We start from the raw sequence: 17,668 nt of genomic DNA, 5'->3' as shown, positions 1-17,668 counted from the left end.
CGATAAAACAAAAAAAAAAATAATAATAATAGTTTGGCTTTTAAATTGTCCTCGTGGTCTTGAAGATGTTTAAGTGATTTCTTGACATTTGCACTTCAGGGCCACCGTAGTTTTTGGCATTTTTAGAGGTGGTAAGTAATTTAATTAAAAATATATAGTGCTGGCTTTGCCCCCCTTTTTATTAGCCCCCCCCAGAGAAAATTGCTCCGTGCGCCCCTGCGCGCACGAGCACAGACCCGCTGCTGATGGATTGATCGCTATCGAGGAGACAGGAGCGTCGCCTCCAGAGGTCCACGGAGGAGCAGCAGGAGGAGGACAGGAAGGAGGAGGAGGAGGAGGCTCTCTCTGCTCTGCGCATCACATCACATCTGATGAAAAACGACGACCAAAACACCGACTCCTGGAGAGACGCCACGGCCACGCTCCGTCCCTCATTTCCGTTGCGGGGGTGACCTGTCAGGTGCTCCACGCGCCTCCACGTCGGGAGCCGCGCGCGCGCCTCAGCTCAAAGGAAATGCTGTCTCACCTAAGTGATCTGCGCTCTGTCGTCGGCTCCTTCGTCCCTCAGCGACCGCGTTGCCACTGATTGGATGGGTTTCGTGCCCCCCAGCGCAGGAGAAAAGCCTCGAAATCGGGATGCAAAATCTCGGGTTGATACCTCTGAAGCTGTCAGCCGACCCGAAATAGAACCGGAACCGCCGCAACGACCCACCGATTCAACAATGGAAAGACCTTCAGCATGTTGACGTAAAGGGTGAGATCCACAATGCAACAGATCCGTCCAGAATCCATCTTTAAGATCCCTCTGATTTAAAAGTCAACGTTTAACGTGACAGAATTTGATTAAAATTTAATTAGGATGCAAATGTGAACTTAAGAAAACACGTTTTTGATCAGGAATGCTCAGATTTATTTCCTTTGAAATGATGCCCTCCTCCTTCAGTGCTTCTCTGCTCAATCAAAAGATTAATTTGATTGCATTTATTCTACCGGTTTGTTTTGATTTCTGTTAGATGTTTGACGATAGAGGACCTGGAAGTGAAGCCATGGTCATCACTGAAAGAAATAATGGCACCCCTGTGCCGGAAAAGGGGTCCCAGAAGAAGAAGAAGTCCCGCCCCCATGGCCTGCCGTCGCCGGCGCTCTGCTGTGCTTGTGGACTCTGCATCATGCTGGCAGGACTCAACATCACCCTGGTGGGAGCGTTCGCCTTCACCACACTGGTGCCTTCCGCCAACCCCCCCATCATCATCGGACCCGTCCTGCTGCTGGTGGCCTTCTCCTTTTTTGGGGCCTGTTGCGTGTGCAGCCGCCTCCCTCCGCCCCACAGCTCCCGGGGGTCAAACGTTAGCAGCAGGGGCACGGGGTTGATCGGACGCAGCGGGCTGGCCGGCGGGGCGGCGTTCGAAATAGAGACCAGCGAGCACACCCTGCAAGACACAACGGCCGTGCAGCTGAGCCCCACGTCGTCTCCCGGGTCGTCCCGAGCCTCCAGCCCTGACGTAGAGGCCCCTGAGGGGGCCCCGCCGGGACCCTGCAAGCTTTTTACCACCGAGACCAACGGTCCCACATGCGTTTCTGCCGCCTTCTCGGCCTCAGGAGCAGGGGATGGGGAGGTTCGGCTCAGCCTGCCCCGAGAAGAAGTGGTGACCTAAGGCAGGGGTGTCAATCGCACAAGGGGCCAAAATCCAAAACACACCTTAGGTCGCGGGCCGAACAGGATACACATTCGTTAAACCCTCTAAAGAAACATTTTTAAAACTTTAAAACCTTAACTTTTTAATATAACTACAAACTAGAAATATAGCATTACTTGCAATAATGCTAGTGTAATACTGTTAGCTGAATTTGGCTGCTGAAGATGCTAGTGCTGATAGCTGAAGATCCTGAAATTGATAGCGGAAAACGCTGAAGCTGATAGCAGAAAACGCTGAAGCTTATAGCTGAAAACGCTGAAGCTGATAGCAGAAAACGCTGAAGTTGATAGCGGAAAACGCTGAAGCTGATAGCTGAAGATGCTGAAATTGATAGCTGAAAATGCTGAAGCTGATCGCTGAAAACGCTGAAGCTGATAGCGGAAAACGCTGAAGCTGATACCTGAAAACACTGAAGCTGATAGCGGAAAACGATAAAGCTGATAGCTGAAGATACTGAAATTGATAGCTGAAAACGCTGAAGCTGATAGCTGAAAACACTGAAGCTGACAGCTGGAAACGTTGAAGCTGATAGCTGAAAACACTGAAGCTGACAGCTGGAAACGTTGAAGCTGATAGCTGAAGATACTGAAATTTATAGCTGAAAATGCTGAAGCTGATAGTTGGAAACGTTGAAGCTAATAGCTGAAGATGCTGAAATTGATAGCTGAAAATGCTGAAGCTAATAGCTGAAAACACTGAAGCTGACAGCTGAAAACGTTGAAGCTGATAGCTGAAGATACTGAAATTGATAGCTGAAAATGCTGAAGCTAATAGCGGAAAACGCTGAAGCTGATAGCTGAAGATGCTGAAATTGATAGCTAAAAGCGAAGAAGCTGATAGCTGAAATCACTGAAGCTAATAGCTAAAAACGTTGAAGGCGATAGCTGAAATCACTTAAGCTAGTAGCGGAAAATTCTGAAGATGATAGCAAGCAAAAATATTAGCTAAAAAAGTTTAAAAAAATTAGCCAAAACAGCTAGCATGCATCTAAAATATTAGATAAACTTAAAAATTGCCTAAAAAACTGAAAAAAACCTAAATGATTTAAAACAACTAGCGTATAAATATTAGCCTAGCTCCAAAACAGCCTAAAAAACTTTCAAAAAGCCTAAATTAGCCAAAACAGCTAGCATGTACCTGAAATATTAGCTAAACTTCAAAATAGCCTTAAAAAATCTTAGTAAATGCCAAAATAGTTCAAAAAGCTAGCAGAATGCCAACTTTTAAAACTTACCGTAACTTTTTAACACAATTATGAATATTAAAAATCCAGGAATATTATTCCAGAATAAATCAACTTAAACCTTAAATAGTTTTCAATACTTTACTCTCCATAAAAATATGTTTTGTCAAAATTATACAAGATAGAAATAACATTGGGTTTATAACAATGGAATAAAATGATCTGGAGGGCCGGATTTGGCCCCCGGGCCTTGACTTTGACACATGTGACCTAAGGTTTTCAAAGCCAGTTGTAAATATTCTTCAAAGAAGAGGGCTCGTTTGGAGGGATTTTGTCCTCTTGTTGAAATAGTGCCACATTCCTGATTGTGACGAGTTGTGGAGAGTGAGCTTCTTGTTTTATTTGCTGTGCAACAGATTATTAGCATGCAAAACTTTTTTTTTTTTTTGTTTTTTTTTCGTGGATCACAGGTTTTGGAATTCCAATTCCTACCTCCTCTGTGCTGTTCTCTTTCCAGGACTGTTCTAAACACGGGGCATTATGAACAATTTTCACATAGAAATCAAAGCCACAAGCATTTACATCTCACCATCCTCTGTCAGCGGAGATTCTAGAAGTCATAATTGAAAATGCTGATATTTTCTGGAAGGATTGCATATGAAAGGTCAGCGGCTGATCGTGACAGGTGACATTTAAGCATTGGGAGTGCTGGACTTGTTTTGGGGGCATGGGATTTTTATAGGTCGCAGGGGTCCCAAAGCAATATTCTATCACCAGAGATTAAATTGTTATTAGAAGTGCCAGAGCTAAGCACATTTGCAGTACATTTACATGGCTCTGTGATGCATCCCTGTGCCGTGATGTAGCGTTGGTCATTTCAAAAACACTGTGAAAACCCGTCTCCTGATGTTGGCACTTTAATTGAAGCTCAAAACACAGTTTTCATGTCCATCTTTTGTTTTTCTAATGGAGTTTAAGCCACAATGACTCTTGGTTGTGTTGAATTTATGGAGGAATTCGAGCATATTTTATAAATGTTAGCACAAAAACACCACAGTAGACTTTTACCTCAGCTGGATCTTGTGTTAAAAAGAAAGCCAGAAATGAGGTTTACAGACCGCAGAAGAACCAGCTCCCCGTCACTGTGATGTCCTCTCGTCAGTTGTGAGCCTGGCTGATCATCAAAGACATTCAGGCACTGATCTCCTCGGAAAAGAAAAGTTGCCTTAGACCGAAACAATCAGGATCAATCCAATGAGGGCTATTTCAAAGTGCAGAACAGCAGTTTGTCTTCTGAAAGCCTCTGTGTGGCTCCGGATTTTAAAGAAAGCCTCAAGTTTTTAATTTCTTTTTTCTGTGAGTTGTGTTGCTGCATGCATGTTGTGTTTAATCTTAAAACGAACAGGGAGTTGGGACAGAGTGCACAGTACTGCCACACTTCTTTATACACATCCCCGAAGAAGACCAGTTTTCTCCTTTGCACCAACCGAGAGACTTAACGTTGCATGTTTAAAAAAAAGACTCCAGAAAATGCAAACTCTTTGTGGTAAACTGTTAGTGTATTCTCTGTGTCTTTTTATCTGTGTAGCACTTGCAAAAAGGATCTGGGGAAATATTTTTGTGAAAATGAAGATTGAAAAGCGGCTCGTCCAAATGTAACCCGATAAAAAGTAATGATAATAAAAGCTTTTTCAGTAAAACGTGAGGTTGATTGCTGCGCATGTTGTGATATAGATCAAAAATAGTAACACAACAAGTGAAATGAGTGTCTTGTGGTACATTCACATCGAACAGACGTGAATTTTTCAATTTTATGTTATAAATGAATGCCAAGTTAGCCTAAAAAACAAACAAAAACAAAAAACATAGGTTAGCCAAAACAGCTAATATGTAGCTGAAATATCAGCTGAATTCCTAAACTGCCTAAAAAAACAAAAAAAGCCAAAATTAGTCAAAACAGCTAGCATATAGCTGAAATATGAGCTAAACTCCAAAACTCCTCACCCCTAAAAAAAAGCCTAAATTAGCCAAAACAGCTAGCATATAGCTAAAATATTAGCTAAACTTCAAAATAGCTTAAAAGAAATCTTAGTAAATGCCCAAATATTACAAAAAGCTAGCAGAATGCCAATTTTTTTAACTTTAAATCATAACATAAATATAAATAAATATGAATAATAAAAAGGCAGGAATATTATTCCAGAATAAATCAACTTAAACCTTAAATAACTTTCAATATTTTACTCTGCATAAAAATATTTTTTGTCAAATTATACAAGTTAGAAATGAGCGCAAGCTAACATTGGGCCATTATTAACAATGAAATAAAATGATCTGGAGGGCCGGATATAATTACCCACAGTGCTGGATTGGGCCCCTGGGCCTTGATTTTGGCTCGTTTTTCCCTCATTGTGGCTTTTCAGCTTTAAGGAAATTGCAAATCGTTTGAATTAATAATGGATTTGTTGCCTATTGAAATTTGCATTTGTTTAGTTTTATCATTTGTGGAACATGCTAGCTTGCTACAGAGGAGTGCACTAGCTTAATAAAGCACAGCTCAATAGCTTGCTGCAGAGGAGCTTGCTACCATGATGCAGTGGAGCGCACTACCTTGATGTAAAGCTCCATAGAATGCTACAGAGCAGCTCGCTAGCTCACTATAGCAGAACTCGATAGCATGCTACTGTGGAGCTTGCCAGCATGCTGCAATGGAGCTAGCTTCAGAGGAACTCACTAGATTGCTACAGAGGAGCTCGCTAGCATGCTACAGTGGAGTTTGGTAGCATACGAACGTGGAGCTCGCTAGCATTCTACAGTGGACCTTGCTAGCATGCTACAGTGGAGTTTGCTAGCATGCGAAAGTGGAGCTCACTAGAATGCTATAGAGGAGCTCGCTAGCCTGCTACAGAAGAGCTCACTAGCATGCTACAAAGGAACTCACTAGCTTGCTACAGTGGAGCACACTACGCTGTCCACTGGGTAGCTGACTAGCGTAGCGAGTTAACCCACCGAATCCCCACTTTAGTCAATACAGGCAAACACAGGAGGGGCCACCACAGAAACTGCAGACAAACCCAATCGGGGCCCACGTTTCTGCCCACTTTTACACCATATAGGTTCACTTGGCTTTGCTGGCTGGGTATATAAGCAGTAAATTTGACACGCATCAAAAGAGACGCGTCTACCGTGTCTGGTGTTTAATACATCATAAAATACTTAAAAAAAACAGAAATTGGAGAAAAAAAACAAGTTAATTATGTGTATTCAGAAACATTTTGATCTCTTCAGTTGCACCTCCCCTCAAAAATAATCAATAATGTCATAAAGTAGGGATAAATTAACAATTAGCTGGTCAGATTTGCTTGTTAGTTCATATCAGATGGAAATGAGAGTTCATGTCAACTCTGATGGCAAGCTGCTCAGAAATCTGGTGTGAATTCAAAAAACGTTGCCTCATGTTTTTACAGCAAGATGGCCTTCAGCAAAGCCGTCCATATGAGCTCCATCTGCCTGCTCCCGCCAGGGCTTCCCTGTGAAGACACACAGTCGCCACTAGAGGGGGTTGGAGTCCCATCTTGAAGTTTTGATTAAGGTTGCATAACAAATGCTGTTGTTTTAGGACCTGCAGAGAGGTGACAGTATATTATGACAGGAGGGAATCGGCATGATTTGCAGCATTATCATTAATATCATTAAGGATTGCTCGCTTAAAAAAAAAAGATGTATCATTTGGGGGCGATGAAGCGCTTTCATGGACAAAAAAGCACAGACTGTGTCCTATTTTTTGAGGCAGAATGGCTGCAAGACCTTGATTTTAGTCTCCTTTTAACAGTGAAATTCAACCTTGAAGTTTACATTTAAAGCAAGGACAACGATAATTCGTGACAGAAAGAAGGTTTGAAACTTCACGGTTTTCTGCAAAGTTGGGTTAGAAAGCAGATGGCGATAGAGACTAGACCCCCTTACAAGACGAGCCAAAAGGAACCTTCGCCAAGAAACTGAGGCTTTTTTGTGCTGACTGCACATAACAGGATTTTATGTGACTAAACTGTACCAGAACCGTGCAAACAGGCCCCTCCCCTGAGCATCTTCTGCCTTTTGGCCTTGAATGACGACGCTTGTAAAACATAATGAACATTTAGGCGTCTGGAAGCCGTGAGATTTATTGCCGTTCGGAGGTAAATGGGTTTTTGGGTGAGAGTCAGCTCGAGCTGTATATTTTTATGTTTATGGCAGTGGTGAGCAATTTTCAGGAAGAAAGTTCAGGGTGAACTGCGGGAGCTTGCCTGTCAGGGAAACGGAACAAATGTGGGTTCATGTGAGACAAACCAGCTTGCCCTTGTTAAATGGAAAAGGTTTATGAGTCAAAAGCTGAGAAATAGTGCTGTTTGGGAGATCCTAAATCTGATGTAATCTAATCTACGGTAACTTCTGACGTTATAGCCGAGAAGGGAACTCTGGCTTGAGACACAGACTTAAAACTAAAGCCTGGAATTGTACCTTAAGGGTTTTTAAGACTTCAAAAAACAAATGTCGTTTTTTTAAAGTTAGAGTTGTTTTTTTTATTTTTTTGCACAGAAATGGAAAACATGTATTGGTGTGTCCCTGCATGAAAATAGTGTTTTTACCATGTTTTTGTGACATTCTTCTCTTGATTGAGTACATATAGTGAAACAATTAAAATAGTTTCTGAGCATTTCCTTATTCAAATATTTTTATGGAGGAGCAGAGATTGGAAAAAGCTTCAGCAATGACATAGGTGCTACAATCGCCGGGTCACAAGCTCCCTGTTCCGCTGAATGCACTTGCAAATAGTTAGATCCATGTATGTCTTTTTCTTCCTCGTCTGACCTGACATCTGGCTCAGAACTGTACGGCTGGAGAGCTCCAATATTGCTTGCCATTTTTGTTGTACCACTAATGTTGGGAGTGTGAGGAGATGTAAGCTAGTGGTCAGAGCCGGGGCTGGGCATAGGCGAGATAGGCGGCCGCCTAGGGAATCCATATGCTGGAGGAGGTGCCAAAAGTAATGATTTTTTTTTACATTTTTTGAAATTTTTTACAGTTTTACACACCACTCATTTTGTGTAAAAATGTGAAAAAAAAAAAAAGAAAAAAAAAAAGAAAGGTGGCCGCCTTCCATTGAAGGAGTCGGGGGTTTGCGTCATAGCTAGAGAGAAGTATTCTTATGCTAAAAGTTCTCAGTGATTATTATTTAATTTTTGACAATTAAAATTACATAAACACTTACATGTTTTAATTTTTTGTGTGCAGTGATTTTTGTGTGTGGGGGGGGGGCGGGCACAGAAATCAAGTTTCGCCTAGGGCCGGCCCTGCTAGCGGGACAACGTGTAAACAGAAGGATGTCAGGAAGCAGAGGCGAACTTACTCCACCCCCACAGTCCTGTCCACAACTCACAGGCAAATTTCTAATAAACTCCTGCCGCTCTGCAGAAACTATGTCGTAGAAAAATATGTACATTTTGATTTGGGCTGAAAACGACATAATCCTAATTAAAAGACTCCTAGGGACACTCAAAGATGATTGGAGTGGTTCTTTAAGTACCAAATCTTTGTAGTCAAACAAGCCTTCACTCAGACATCTGATTAACTCACTCGAGTGTTTCTGTATGAATGAAAAAACGTTGAAATGTCTTTGTGCCTAAAATCAAGTAACTAGCTTGTATTCAGCAATATTATCCATAAGTTTTCACTGTTTTCAAGTACTGCAACTTGACCAAAATCTAAACGTTTCAGACCAGAATCCAGGACATTAAGAAAAGAAAAACTCAAAAACAATTTAACCCTTTAACACCTTTAACACCAGGTGTCCCCAGTGATGCTTAAACACAACATCTTTAACATGCTGTAACTTTTCAGCTGCAATCAACTTAATTCCAACAGAATCTGCTGGAATTACATAAATCATGTTAACAATTAAAAATATTCCAGTAAAATAACATAAACATGAGAGCTCCAGTGTTAAAGGGTTAAATTATTTCATTTAATAACATCAAAACAATACATGACTTTAAAATGTACATATACCTTATCACAGTTTTGTTTTTTTAAGTCTCTTTTTGGTGCCTCTATGGCTTTTTGTGACCGATTCCTTACTTATTTTACTGTTTCAGTTTGAAATTAAGTATTTAAATGTTTATATACTTGAACTGATAATGAAAATAGTTTATTTCAATCAAAAAAAAAAAAATACAAAAGAAAACAAACTAAAGCAATACATGCATAGATATAGATGATTAATTCTGATTTAAATAAGACATTAAAGTAAAAGAAGTAACACTTCCACATTTAGACATGCATATACACGCTTAAATGATAGCATTATCATGACTTTCAATCTTAAATAGACATATTTGCACTTATACATAAATTACATAAACCTGTAAATATGAAGTTTATCAAAAAGAGTTTAATTAATTGCTTTTAAAGGAGAAGGAGGAAGCGAACTTGTATAATCCCACCCCATTAAGCTTTACTTAACTATTTATTGTTTTACTTATTTATAGTAATTTAATTCCTAATTCTAGTTAAAGTTATTTATATTTTTCCATTTTAAGTGCAGTTAATTTAACAAATCTGCAGATATTAATAACATCAAATAACAAAGATGAAGTGCTTATTGATTATGATCAGAAAAGATGACTGCATTAATTATCACGAGTCATTTTTGGGTGAAAATCTGTCTTTGCTGTTGCTAAATCAAGTTACAGAGTGTTAAATGAAGTTGAAGCTTGTATTAAAGAGTTGTAAATAAAAATATAAAAATATTTTTACGTAGTAAAGTTCCTCCAAAACAATCCGAGACACTGAGAATGTGATGTCTGGACAGAGTGCTAACAATATGCCATCTTAACTGCCAAAAACAGTGACGGAGAGGAGATGAGGCGACAGGCTGCCGGTTGTGGACACACAGGAAACAGTCGCACACTTAAAAGCCCATTTAGAGTAATGTGGAACAAAAACACACCCAGAGACAACATGAAAACGTGACTCAGTTGGGCCAAATCAGGAATAAAACATGAAACTATAAACCGTTTTACCTATATGCATAATTCTTGACTTGTAAGTTGTGTCTGCATGTTTGTGTGTAACGTTGGATTTGTGTGCACGTAATTCTTGATTTGTAACTCATACATACTTAGTGTTTTGAGTTTTAAAAATGCATATTTAAACTTTTTTATATTAATTATCAGGTATTTCTGTTTAACAAAGTGGGAAAATGTTAAGTTTTTACCAGATATTATTCACAATCTAAGTTCAGAGCAGCTGATAAGAAAACTCTGACGACCCAGCATTCTAGCAGCATTTAAACGCATCATTTACACATGAATCTTAAAGACGTGAAAAGTCTGATTTGTGCGTAAATGCACTTTTGTGTGTGTGTGTATCAGATAAATTGTGCGTAATTTAAAATATTTTTGTATGTAGATTGTTTTAAGCTGTTGTAATTTAAAGTTTTGCATGTTTAAGTTGTATTTTGTCATTTTTGTACATGTAAATACACATAAAGTTGCGCACAAACTGCATTGTATGAGTTACAAATCAAGAATTACGCTCACAAAAATCAGATAAATCTAATTTCTATCCATAAACTGTTTTTACTTGTTTGTTTTTTAAATGTACAATTTCTATTTTTCAAATCTGGTTTTTCATTTACTTTAAAATGATCCTGATTTGACCCCATAAAAAGAAGCATGCTATCAAAATGATCACAAGAAGGTTTTGATAGACGAGATAAATGAATCTTGGAGAGATTTTTGCATAAATGCGGTTTTGTGTGTTTGTATCAGACGATTTGTGTGTGAAGTTCGTTTTATTCTATTGTAATTTAAAGTTGTGCATGTTTAAACTGTATTTTGTAATTTTTGTACATGGGAATACACTATTTGAATGTGATTATACATAAAGTTACGCACAAAATGTATCAAGAATTATACACTAATCGAGTCTATTTTCACTCCGTTAACAAGTGGATGCATCAGAAAGGAGCTTGTAACCTGCAGACTGTGTCACTGCTACAAGCTGTTTTTAAACAGATTTTTGCATCTGCTCATTGTTCAACAATTTAAATAAAGAAATACTAAAAAAATCAACTTTAAGATCAATTTTCTTAAAAATGCAAAAACACAACTTTCATTGGAGGCCCTTAAAGGTGTAAGGAAGTCTAGATTGTGGCTTTATATATATTTAAACATGTTTTTGTCTTGTTAAAGTAAAATATAACATTAATTTACAATGTGTTCAACTGATGACATATTTTATCTAAATTTTTGGTCCAGAGGGAACCAGATATTCTTTTTTATCTGGACACATGATGCCTTGTAACTTAGAGAGGATTTATCTTCTCTTTCCAACTACAAGCTCAACACTTCATGCAGAGACCCAATAAAATCCATTTTTACAAGAGAACAAGAAGTATAAAAAAGCCACAATTTCCTCAAATGCTGCAAGGCTGTCAGTCCTCCTTTGTCTCAAGCCTTCATCGTCTTCGCAGCTCTTTCGTAACCCCAGCGTTCCAGCAGGAGGAGCGTTATTGCACGGATGAAGTTATGATTCTTGGGCAGCATCAGATGTTGGTAAATGATAAACGCGTCTAAGCCACTCAGGTGGTTGACCTCTTTTATGCCAACACTTCAGATGGGATCAGTCAGAAAAGAACATGTTGATGTCAGAATGTCAGCAGAATAAGGAGATGAAAACCGAAACGGCTGCAAATTCAGACACTAAAGACTTGAGATTGTGACGCACAAGTGGGGAGTCAGCACGCACAAGTGACCTCGACGACAATCAACTCACTTCTTCTTTATCTTTGTCATGAGATGTCACAAAGCACACATGTATGGTCTGACACCTGCTGCTACGGGCATCCCATCCGCTCTAAACCGGAGCGCGGCGGATCCAGTTCGTGTGTGAAAACCCGCCGTGGGATGAGTCGGCAGAAGGGGGGGGGTGGAGGAGTAATCAAGCTGAAAAAGATTAGGGGAAGAAGAGCTGCAGAGGATCTCTGATCACAGACACTGGTGGTTACATAACCCCCAACCCAGTTCAGTCTGCTCCCAAAGAGAGAGTGGCAGTGAGGATGCAGAACTGGGCAGAACTGGGTCATTGATCATCCGCATACTGTAACGGATGAAGCCTTGAGGATCAGGAAAGACGTTACTCATTCACTGCAGGGGAGAAATTGATTGATTTGACTGACTATAGATTCAAATGTCATTGGTTTCTCCTCCCCTGGATGAGACGCTTTTTTCTGCAGCACAAAAATGTACAAATCTTAAATTCAAATGAACCGTTTTGGTAATTGTTGGCCATGGATTGACCTAAAACTAGCCACAATTCCTACTCGAGGACTCGAGCGGCCCGGTATAACAATAGCTGCTGATAATGCTGATTTTAACAAGTGCATTCCCCCTCAGTAAACATATTCAAGCTGTTGCATAACAAAGCTTTTCACTACTGTACATGCGGACCATAAGAGACATGATGTGGACAGAGGAAAAAGATCCATCATTGCTTGAATCGACGATGAGGCCACGTGTTGCCAGTTCTTTGATTTTTCTCTGTGAATGTTGTCCTCTTCCATGCGGTTCTTTGTTTATCTTAGCAAATTCATTGACAGACCAGAAATAGAACAGTAGTGAATCAATATTTAAAGTTTATCGCTGGTTAAATGTTTTACTAGTGTCCAGAAATGTCCAAAATGTTACATTTTCTCCATAATCTTTAAAACATGACCAAAATTTGACCTCTGATAGAGTAAATATTTTTTTGGGGGGGTCATTCTTGAGGGGATAAATCTCAATATTTGGATGCATAAAGGTGAGGAGGTCCTGGTAAACAACATGTAGTTACCTCTTCCATCCAGCAGAGGGCTCTGCCCCTCAAAGAAACACGTGGGGGGAGAAAATGAAAAACACTTCTGCACAACAGACTGCCTCAGACCGGTTTCCCTGCTCCACATTTTGGGGGGAGCGTGTCACTCAGTGGAAATCGACATCGCACTGATGTCAGCTCTTTCTGCGCTCATCACTTCACTGTCTCGTCCGGAGAGTCTGAAACCGGAAGGGGAACCTCTGCAAATGTTTTATGAGCAGCAGCAGAGTGTCTTTGTCCCGGCGTGCTGTTTTTGTGGCTTTGTAATGCTTTGATAACAGCTCGTCACTACATCGGACAAGAGATCTGCTTACCTGTGCCTCCTGAACCACTTAAATACATATCCCACGGAATGATAATGATATGATCAGCCAGCTTGGGAAATGACAGGGGCCTCCTGTCCTCCTCTCTATATTTCGCGTCATCTTGACTTTTTAGGCCCGACACCACCAACGTTGGCAAGCTTTTTCCCTCCCTAAGCGAGAAGAAAAGGCCTGATTTAGGAGTTCGCTGGTGGATGCCGACATTGACCACCTGTTGACGAGAGGAAGCCATTCTCACAGGCTGGTTCTTCTCGCCGTGAATCGGTTTGCCATGGCAGCAGCTATCGGCACACACGGCACTGTGGGGGTGGCCGGTCAGTGTCAGCCCTCATTACCGCTCACGGCCTTAGTGGAAGGCTCTTCCAGAAGTCCTTTAGAAAGACATAAAAGAGAGATGCTTTACACTTTAATGACTTTCCCACAGCGCCTCTCCGAAACAACAGCTCCTCTTAAATTGGTGTGCCCTGGCTGGAGAGAGTGGCGCGGAGTCCCTACAGCTCAACAGAGGAAGGGAAATACTGAGTCCACTGTCTGTGCACCCTACAAGGCCTGCCAACAAGGAGAGAGAGTGGGGCATAATCAGATCTTTATGTGGCATGGGGCCTGCAGGGGACAGCCTGAGTATTGTCTTTTATTTGATTGTTTCTCATGGTCACGTTGAGACCCCCCCCCACACACACACACACACACACTTAGAAAAACCAGGGTCAGTACGTATATTTCCCCCAAAGCCAAACAGCCAGAGAACATTCAGTCTAAAGTAAACAGATGAAGCAATGTTTTCTCACGTTTATTCAAATTTTGGGTCTTTTCCACGCAGCAGGGCTTGTTTGCCCATTTTTAGGTCAACAGTAGCAGCCGGGATCCAGGTGGTTCACTGAGATCACAAGGTGACGGTCTAAAAAAGAATAAAAAGGGAGCAAAGGTGAATCACGCTCGAGACTGATCACATGATCACCAAACTATGAACCTGTTTGTAGAGAGCTGCAGACAGTGGCAGCATTGATTTGTCTGTCTACTCAGGAAAAACTACTTTTGCATCAAATAGAGCGTACAAACTCTCAACAAACCACAATGTTTGCTTTGGGGATTCTGCATAAGTCTCACTGCAGCTACATCAGCTACAGCCAAAGGGCCGGATCCGGCCCCCGGGCCTTGACTTTGACACATGCGGTCTAAGTCATACTGTCACAAACAGGCAGACGGCTGGATCCAAGTGCAGCAGGTTTATTTGGCACAGACAGGACTATAGGCGTGAAGCACAGCTAAAAGTCCAAAAAGCTAAATCAGGGTCAGGCAGGCAGAGGTCAAGCACCAGCATGAGGGCATCAGAGAACAACTAGAGTGGTCAGGGTCCAAACAAGGGTCTTAGCGCTGGTCAGAGCTCAGTGAAGAACCAGGAAGTGCTAGAACTCTGGAGATAGTTCCAGCTTAAGGCCAGAGGGGGAGACATGAGACTGATTCATGACCCATACTCTAAAAGAAAAGGGAAAAATCGTTCTGGTACAGTTTCATGATATAATCGCGATATGTATCGTATCGTGAAACACAAATCTTGATATGTATTGTATCGTGAGACACGAATCTTGATATGTATCGTATCGTGAGTGACGAATTTTGATATGTATCGTATCGTGAAACACGAATCTTGATATGTATTTTATCGTGAAACACGAATCTTGATATGTATTGTATCGTGAGACACGAATCTTGATACGTATCGTATCGTGAAACACGAATCTTGATATGTATTGTATCATGAGACACGAATCTTGATACGTATCGTACTGCCAGATTCTCGCCAATACAAACCACTACCATGGAGTAAATCTGATCCTACTTCCCATCATCTATTTGTCTACATGCTCTCCTGATAGCTTACAGACCCCCACAACCCAACGCTAACATTAGCGGTGCAACAAAAATGACGATTTTAGAGCTATCCAGCCGTACAGTTTTGAGACAGATGCCAGCTCGGACGAAGACGTACATTGATCTATTAGTGGATGTATTAGTGGAGCCGGCAGCTTATAACTCACCGATTGTAGCGTCTATGTCACTGCTAAAGGCTTTTTCAAACTGCTTTTTTTTTTTCATTTGCCTCTGATTCCTAACAGCTTGAATAAAGAAATACTCAGAAATAAAAGTTTTATATATATATATATATATATATATATATATATATATATATATATATATATATATATATATATATATATATATATCATCCATCATGAAAAGATACCAGAAGAACGCATTGAAAACACCAAAAACCTTTCATTGGAGTGGGTATTAAAGCATCAAAATAGTCAGAAAATAGTATTAATGCTTAAATTCTATTATTTTTCTGATCACCTTTTTTCAGAAACGGTGATAAAAACGGTTGAAAGTGTGATTTCTTATGGAGCAAACTAAAAAGACATCTGAGAATGTCTGCCCGATGATCATATCAATTATATGAGTGCATCTTCTACATGTTTACAGACTTTGGACTCCCTTTATCACGTTGCAATGAGATCGCATTCCAGAAGCTCTTGACTCAACACTTTCTTAAATACTCAAGTTGGATTGACTTCCTTATCCCTGTACAGACTGAAAGTCTGACATACTCTTTTTTTTATGAGGCTTTTCTTTTTTCTTGAGTTTGCTGCAGCTTGACCTCCTGACGTGCAACACTGAGAAGAAGTCATAAAAGTTGTTCGAATATGCTGCTATTTCAGATTCTGAATATTTTTATTCAAAGCAACTGGAATGTATTTCTAGTTTTCAAAAGCTTTCTCTAGTTTTAGCTAAACATGTGTACAGCACAATGTTACTTTTATCTTAAGTGGTACTTGTTGGGGCTGAACTGTGGTGAAGTGGTTAGCACTCAAGCCTGACAGCAGAAACGCCCCAGTTCAAATCCCATCTGGGACATTTTTGGGTGGAGTTTGCATGTTCTCCCCGTACATGCATAGGCTTTTTCCAAGCACCCCAGCTGACTCTTATTAACTAGATATATAGCATTACCTGAGAAAATGCTAATGTGAATTCTGAAAGCTGAACTTGGCAGGTGAAGATGCAAGTGCTGATAGCTGAAGATCCTGAAATTGATAGCTGAAAATGCTGAAGCTAATAGCCAGGTAAATATTAGCTAAATGCCAAATTAGCCTAAAAAAAAAAAAAAAAAAACGAAGTTAGCCAAAGCAGCTAGCATGTAGCTGAAAAAAATAGCTAAACTTCAAATTTGGCTAAAAAAAAACTGGAAAAAAGGGTTAAATTAGCCAAAAAAAGCTAGCATGTAAATATTAGCCCAGCTCCAAATAGCGTAAAAAAATGAATAAAAGCCTAAATTAGCCAAAGCAGCTAGAATGTAAATATTAGCCTAGCTCCAAAACAGCATAAAAACGGAAAAAAGCCTAAATTAGCCAAAAAAAAAAACTAGCATGTAAATATAGTCTAGCTCCAAATAGCTTAAAAAACTGAAAAAAGCCTAAATGAGCCAAAACAGCTAGCATGTAGCTGAAATATTAGCTAAACTCTGGGCCTTGACTTTGACACACGTGCCCTACATGCTTTCCAACCAACCTGCCATTGAAGCTCCTCGTTGGCTAAACACACCTGATCCAGGTAATCCACAGCATATAAAGTATGGTTTCTGGAATCCCAGCAGGAGGTCAGCCCTCGAGGCCTGGATTTGGACACCTCTGCTCTAGATTATCCCTTAGGCGTAAAAGTGGGTGTGGTCCTGCAGCAACCTGTTTAGGATTTACCCCTCCTTCACCCTACAGTAGCTGGGTTGGCTGAAGTGATCCCCAAAATTATTCAGGAGATTTAGAAAATGAATGCATAGATTATTTGGTTGTTCTTGAATTGTGATTAAATGTGTTCAAAATGGGGAATTTCATGCAAAAAAGATGCTTATTTGAACCCAGACATGCTTTTGAAAAATACTTTTATTCTCAAAGTTGCTTTTTAAATCATAATTAAAGCAAGTGAGATACACAAAAATGAGTCGTCTTGCTTCTTTTCTCGTAAGACTTCCTATATTTATAAAGATCAACACTTTGCTCATATAAATGTGTATTTTAAATGTTTCATTACAAACTTTTCCTTCTAAAAAATTGCAAAAGTTGCTTAAAAGTTTTAGTATAATTGTTAATATTACTCACAATTTGAAAACAGTCTGCAGAAAAAATTGACCCTAACATTGACCCCAACCATAAGCAGTGCAATGCTGAACTATGAATGAGACGCTAACGCTCTTGTGTAATAGACAAGTGCTCTACTGAGAACTACAGAAGCTGTATCTAATGCCAGTTTGTGATATTAGATAAAAGGACTGGAAGTATCAAAATATGATGCACTTGTCTCAAATTGTAACTGTACTATTCTTAGCTATGACTGATTGTGTTGTGTGTCCTATCCACAGCCTGTCAGCCAACAAAGTCCTGTTAAAGTGGATTACAAGCAGAGACGTGAGTGATAAAACCTAATCCTCTTGTTGCTGCAGCTGGAAATAGTTGTCTGGATCTGTTTGTGAAAATTACAACCAACAGTTGTTTGTGTGTCCATTTGTGTTATTTTGTAAG

The 17,668-nt window shown here is 40.1% G+C and overlaps 1 protein-coding gene and 1 long non-coding RNA gene across 3 annotated transcripts; one reads left to right on the top strand and one right to left on the bottom strand.

Annotated features, from left to right (window-relative positions):
- Window positions 1–6: 6 nt before the first annotated feature.
- Window positions 7–1,776, top strand: LOC112147517 (transmembrane protein 275). Its single transcript, XM_024273984.2, has 2 exons — window positions 7–754; window positions 1,014–1,776. Exon 2 carries the CDS (start codon window positions 1,014–1,016, stop codon window positions 1,653–1,655), a length of 642 nt encoding a protein of 213 aa, XP_024129752.1. The 5' UTR covers window positions 7–754; the 3' UTR covers window positions 1,656–1,776.
- Window positions 1,777–11,337: 9,561 nt separating this feature from the next.
- On the bottom strand, window positions 11,338–17,012 carry LOC112147151. Of its 2 annotated transcripts, XR_002919409.2 has the most exons (5): window positions 16,665–17,012; window positions 13,886–13,995; window positions 13,336–13,468; window positions 13,089–13,249; window positions 11,338–11,867 (listed from the first exon to the last, which is right to left on the bottom strand). It is a non-coding gene; the product is annotated as an uncharacterized LOC112147151 (long non-coding RNA). The 2 variants fall into 2 exon arrangements; XR_004949548.1 differs by having other exon boundaries at window positions 11,338–13,249.
- Between the last annotated feature and the right edge of the window lie 656 nt (window positions 17,013–17,668).

This window comes from Oryzias melastigma, linkage group LG17, assembly GCF_002922805.2.
Source record: "Oryzias melastigma strain HK-1 linkage group LG17, ASM292280v2, whole genome shotgun sequence".
In the NCBI taxonomy this organism is placed as follows: domain Eukaryota; kingdom Metazoa; phylum Chordata; class Actinopteri; order Beloniformes; family Adrianichthyidae; genus Oryzias; species Oryzias melastigma.
Note: the sequence above shows the minus strand (reverse complement) of the source record. Positions and strands in the feature narration are given on the sequence as shown.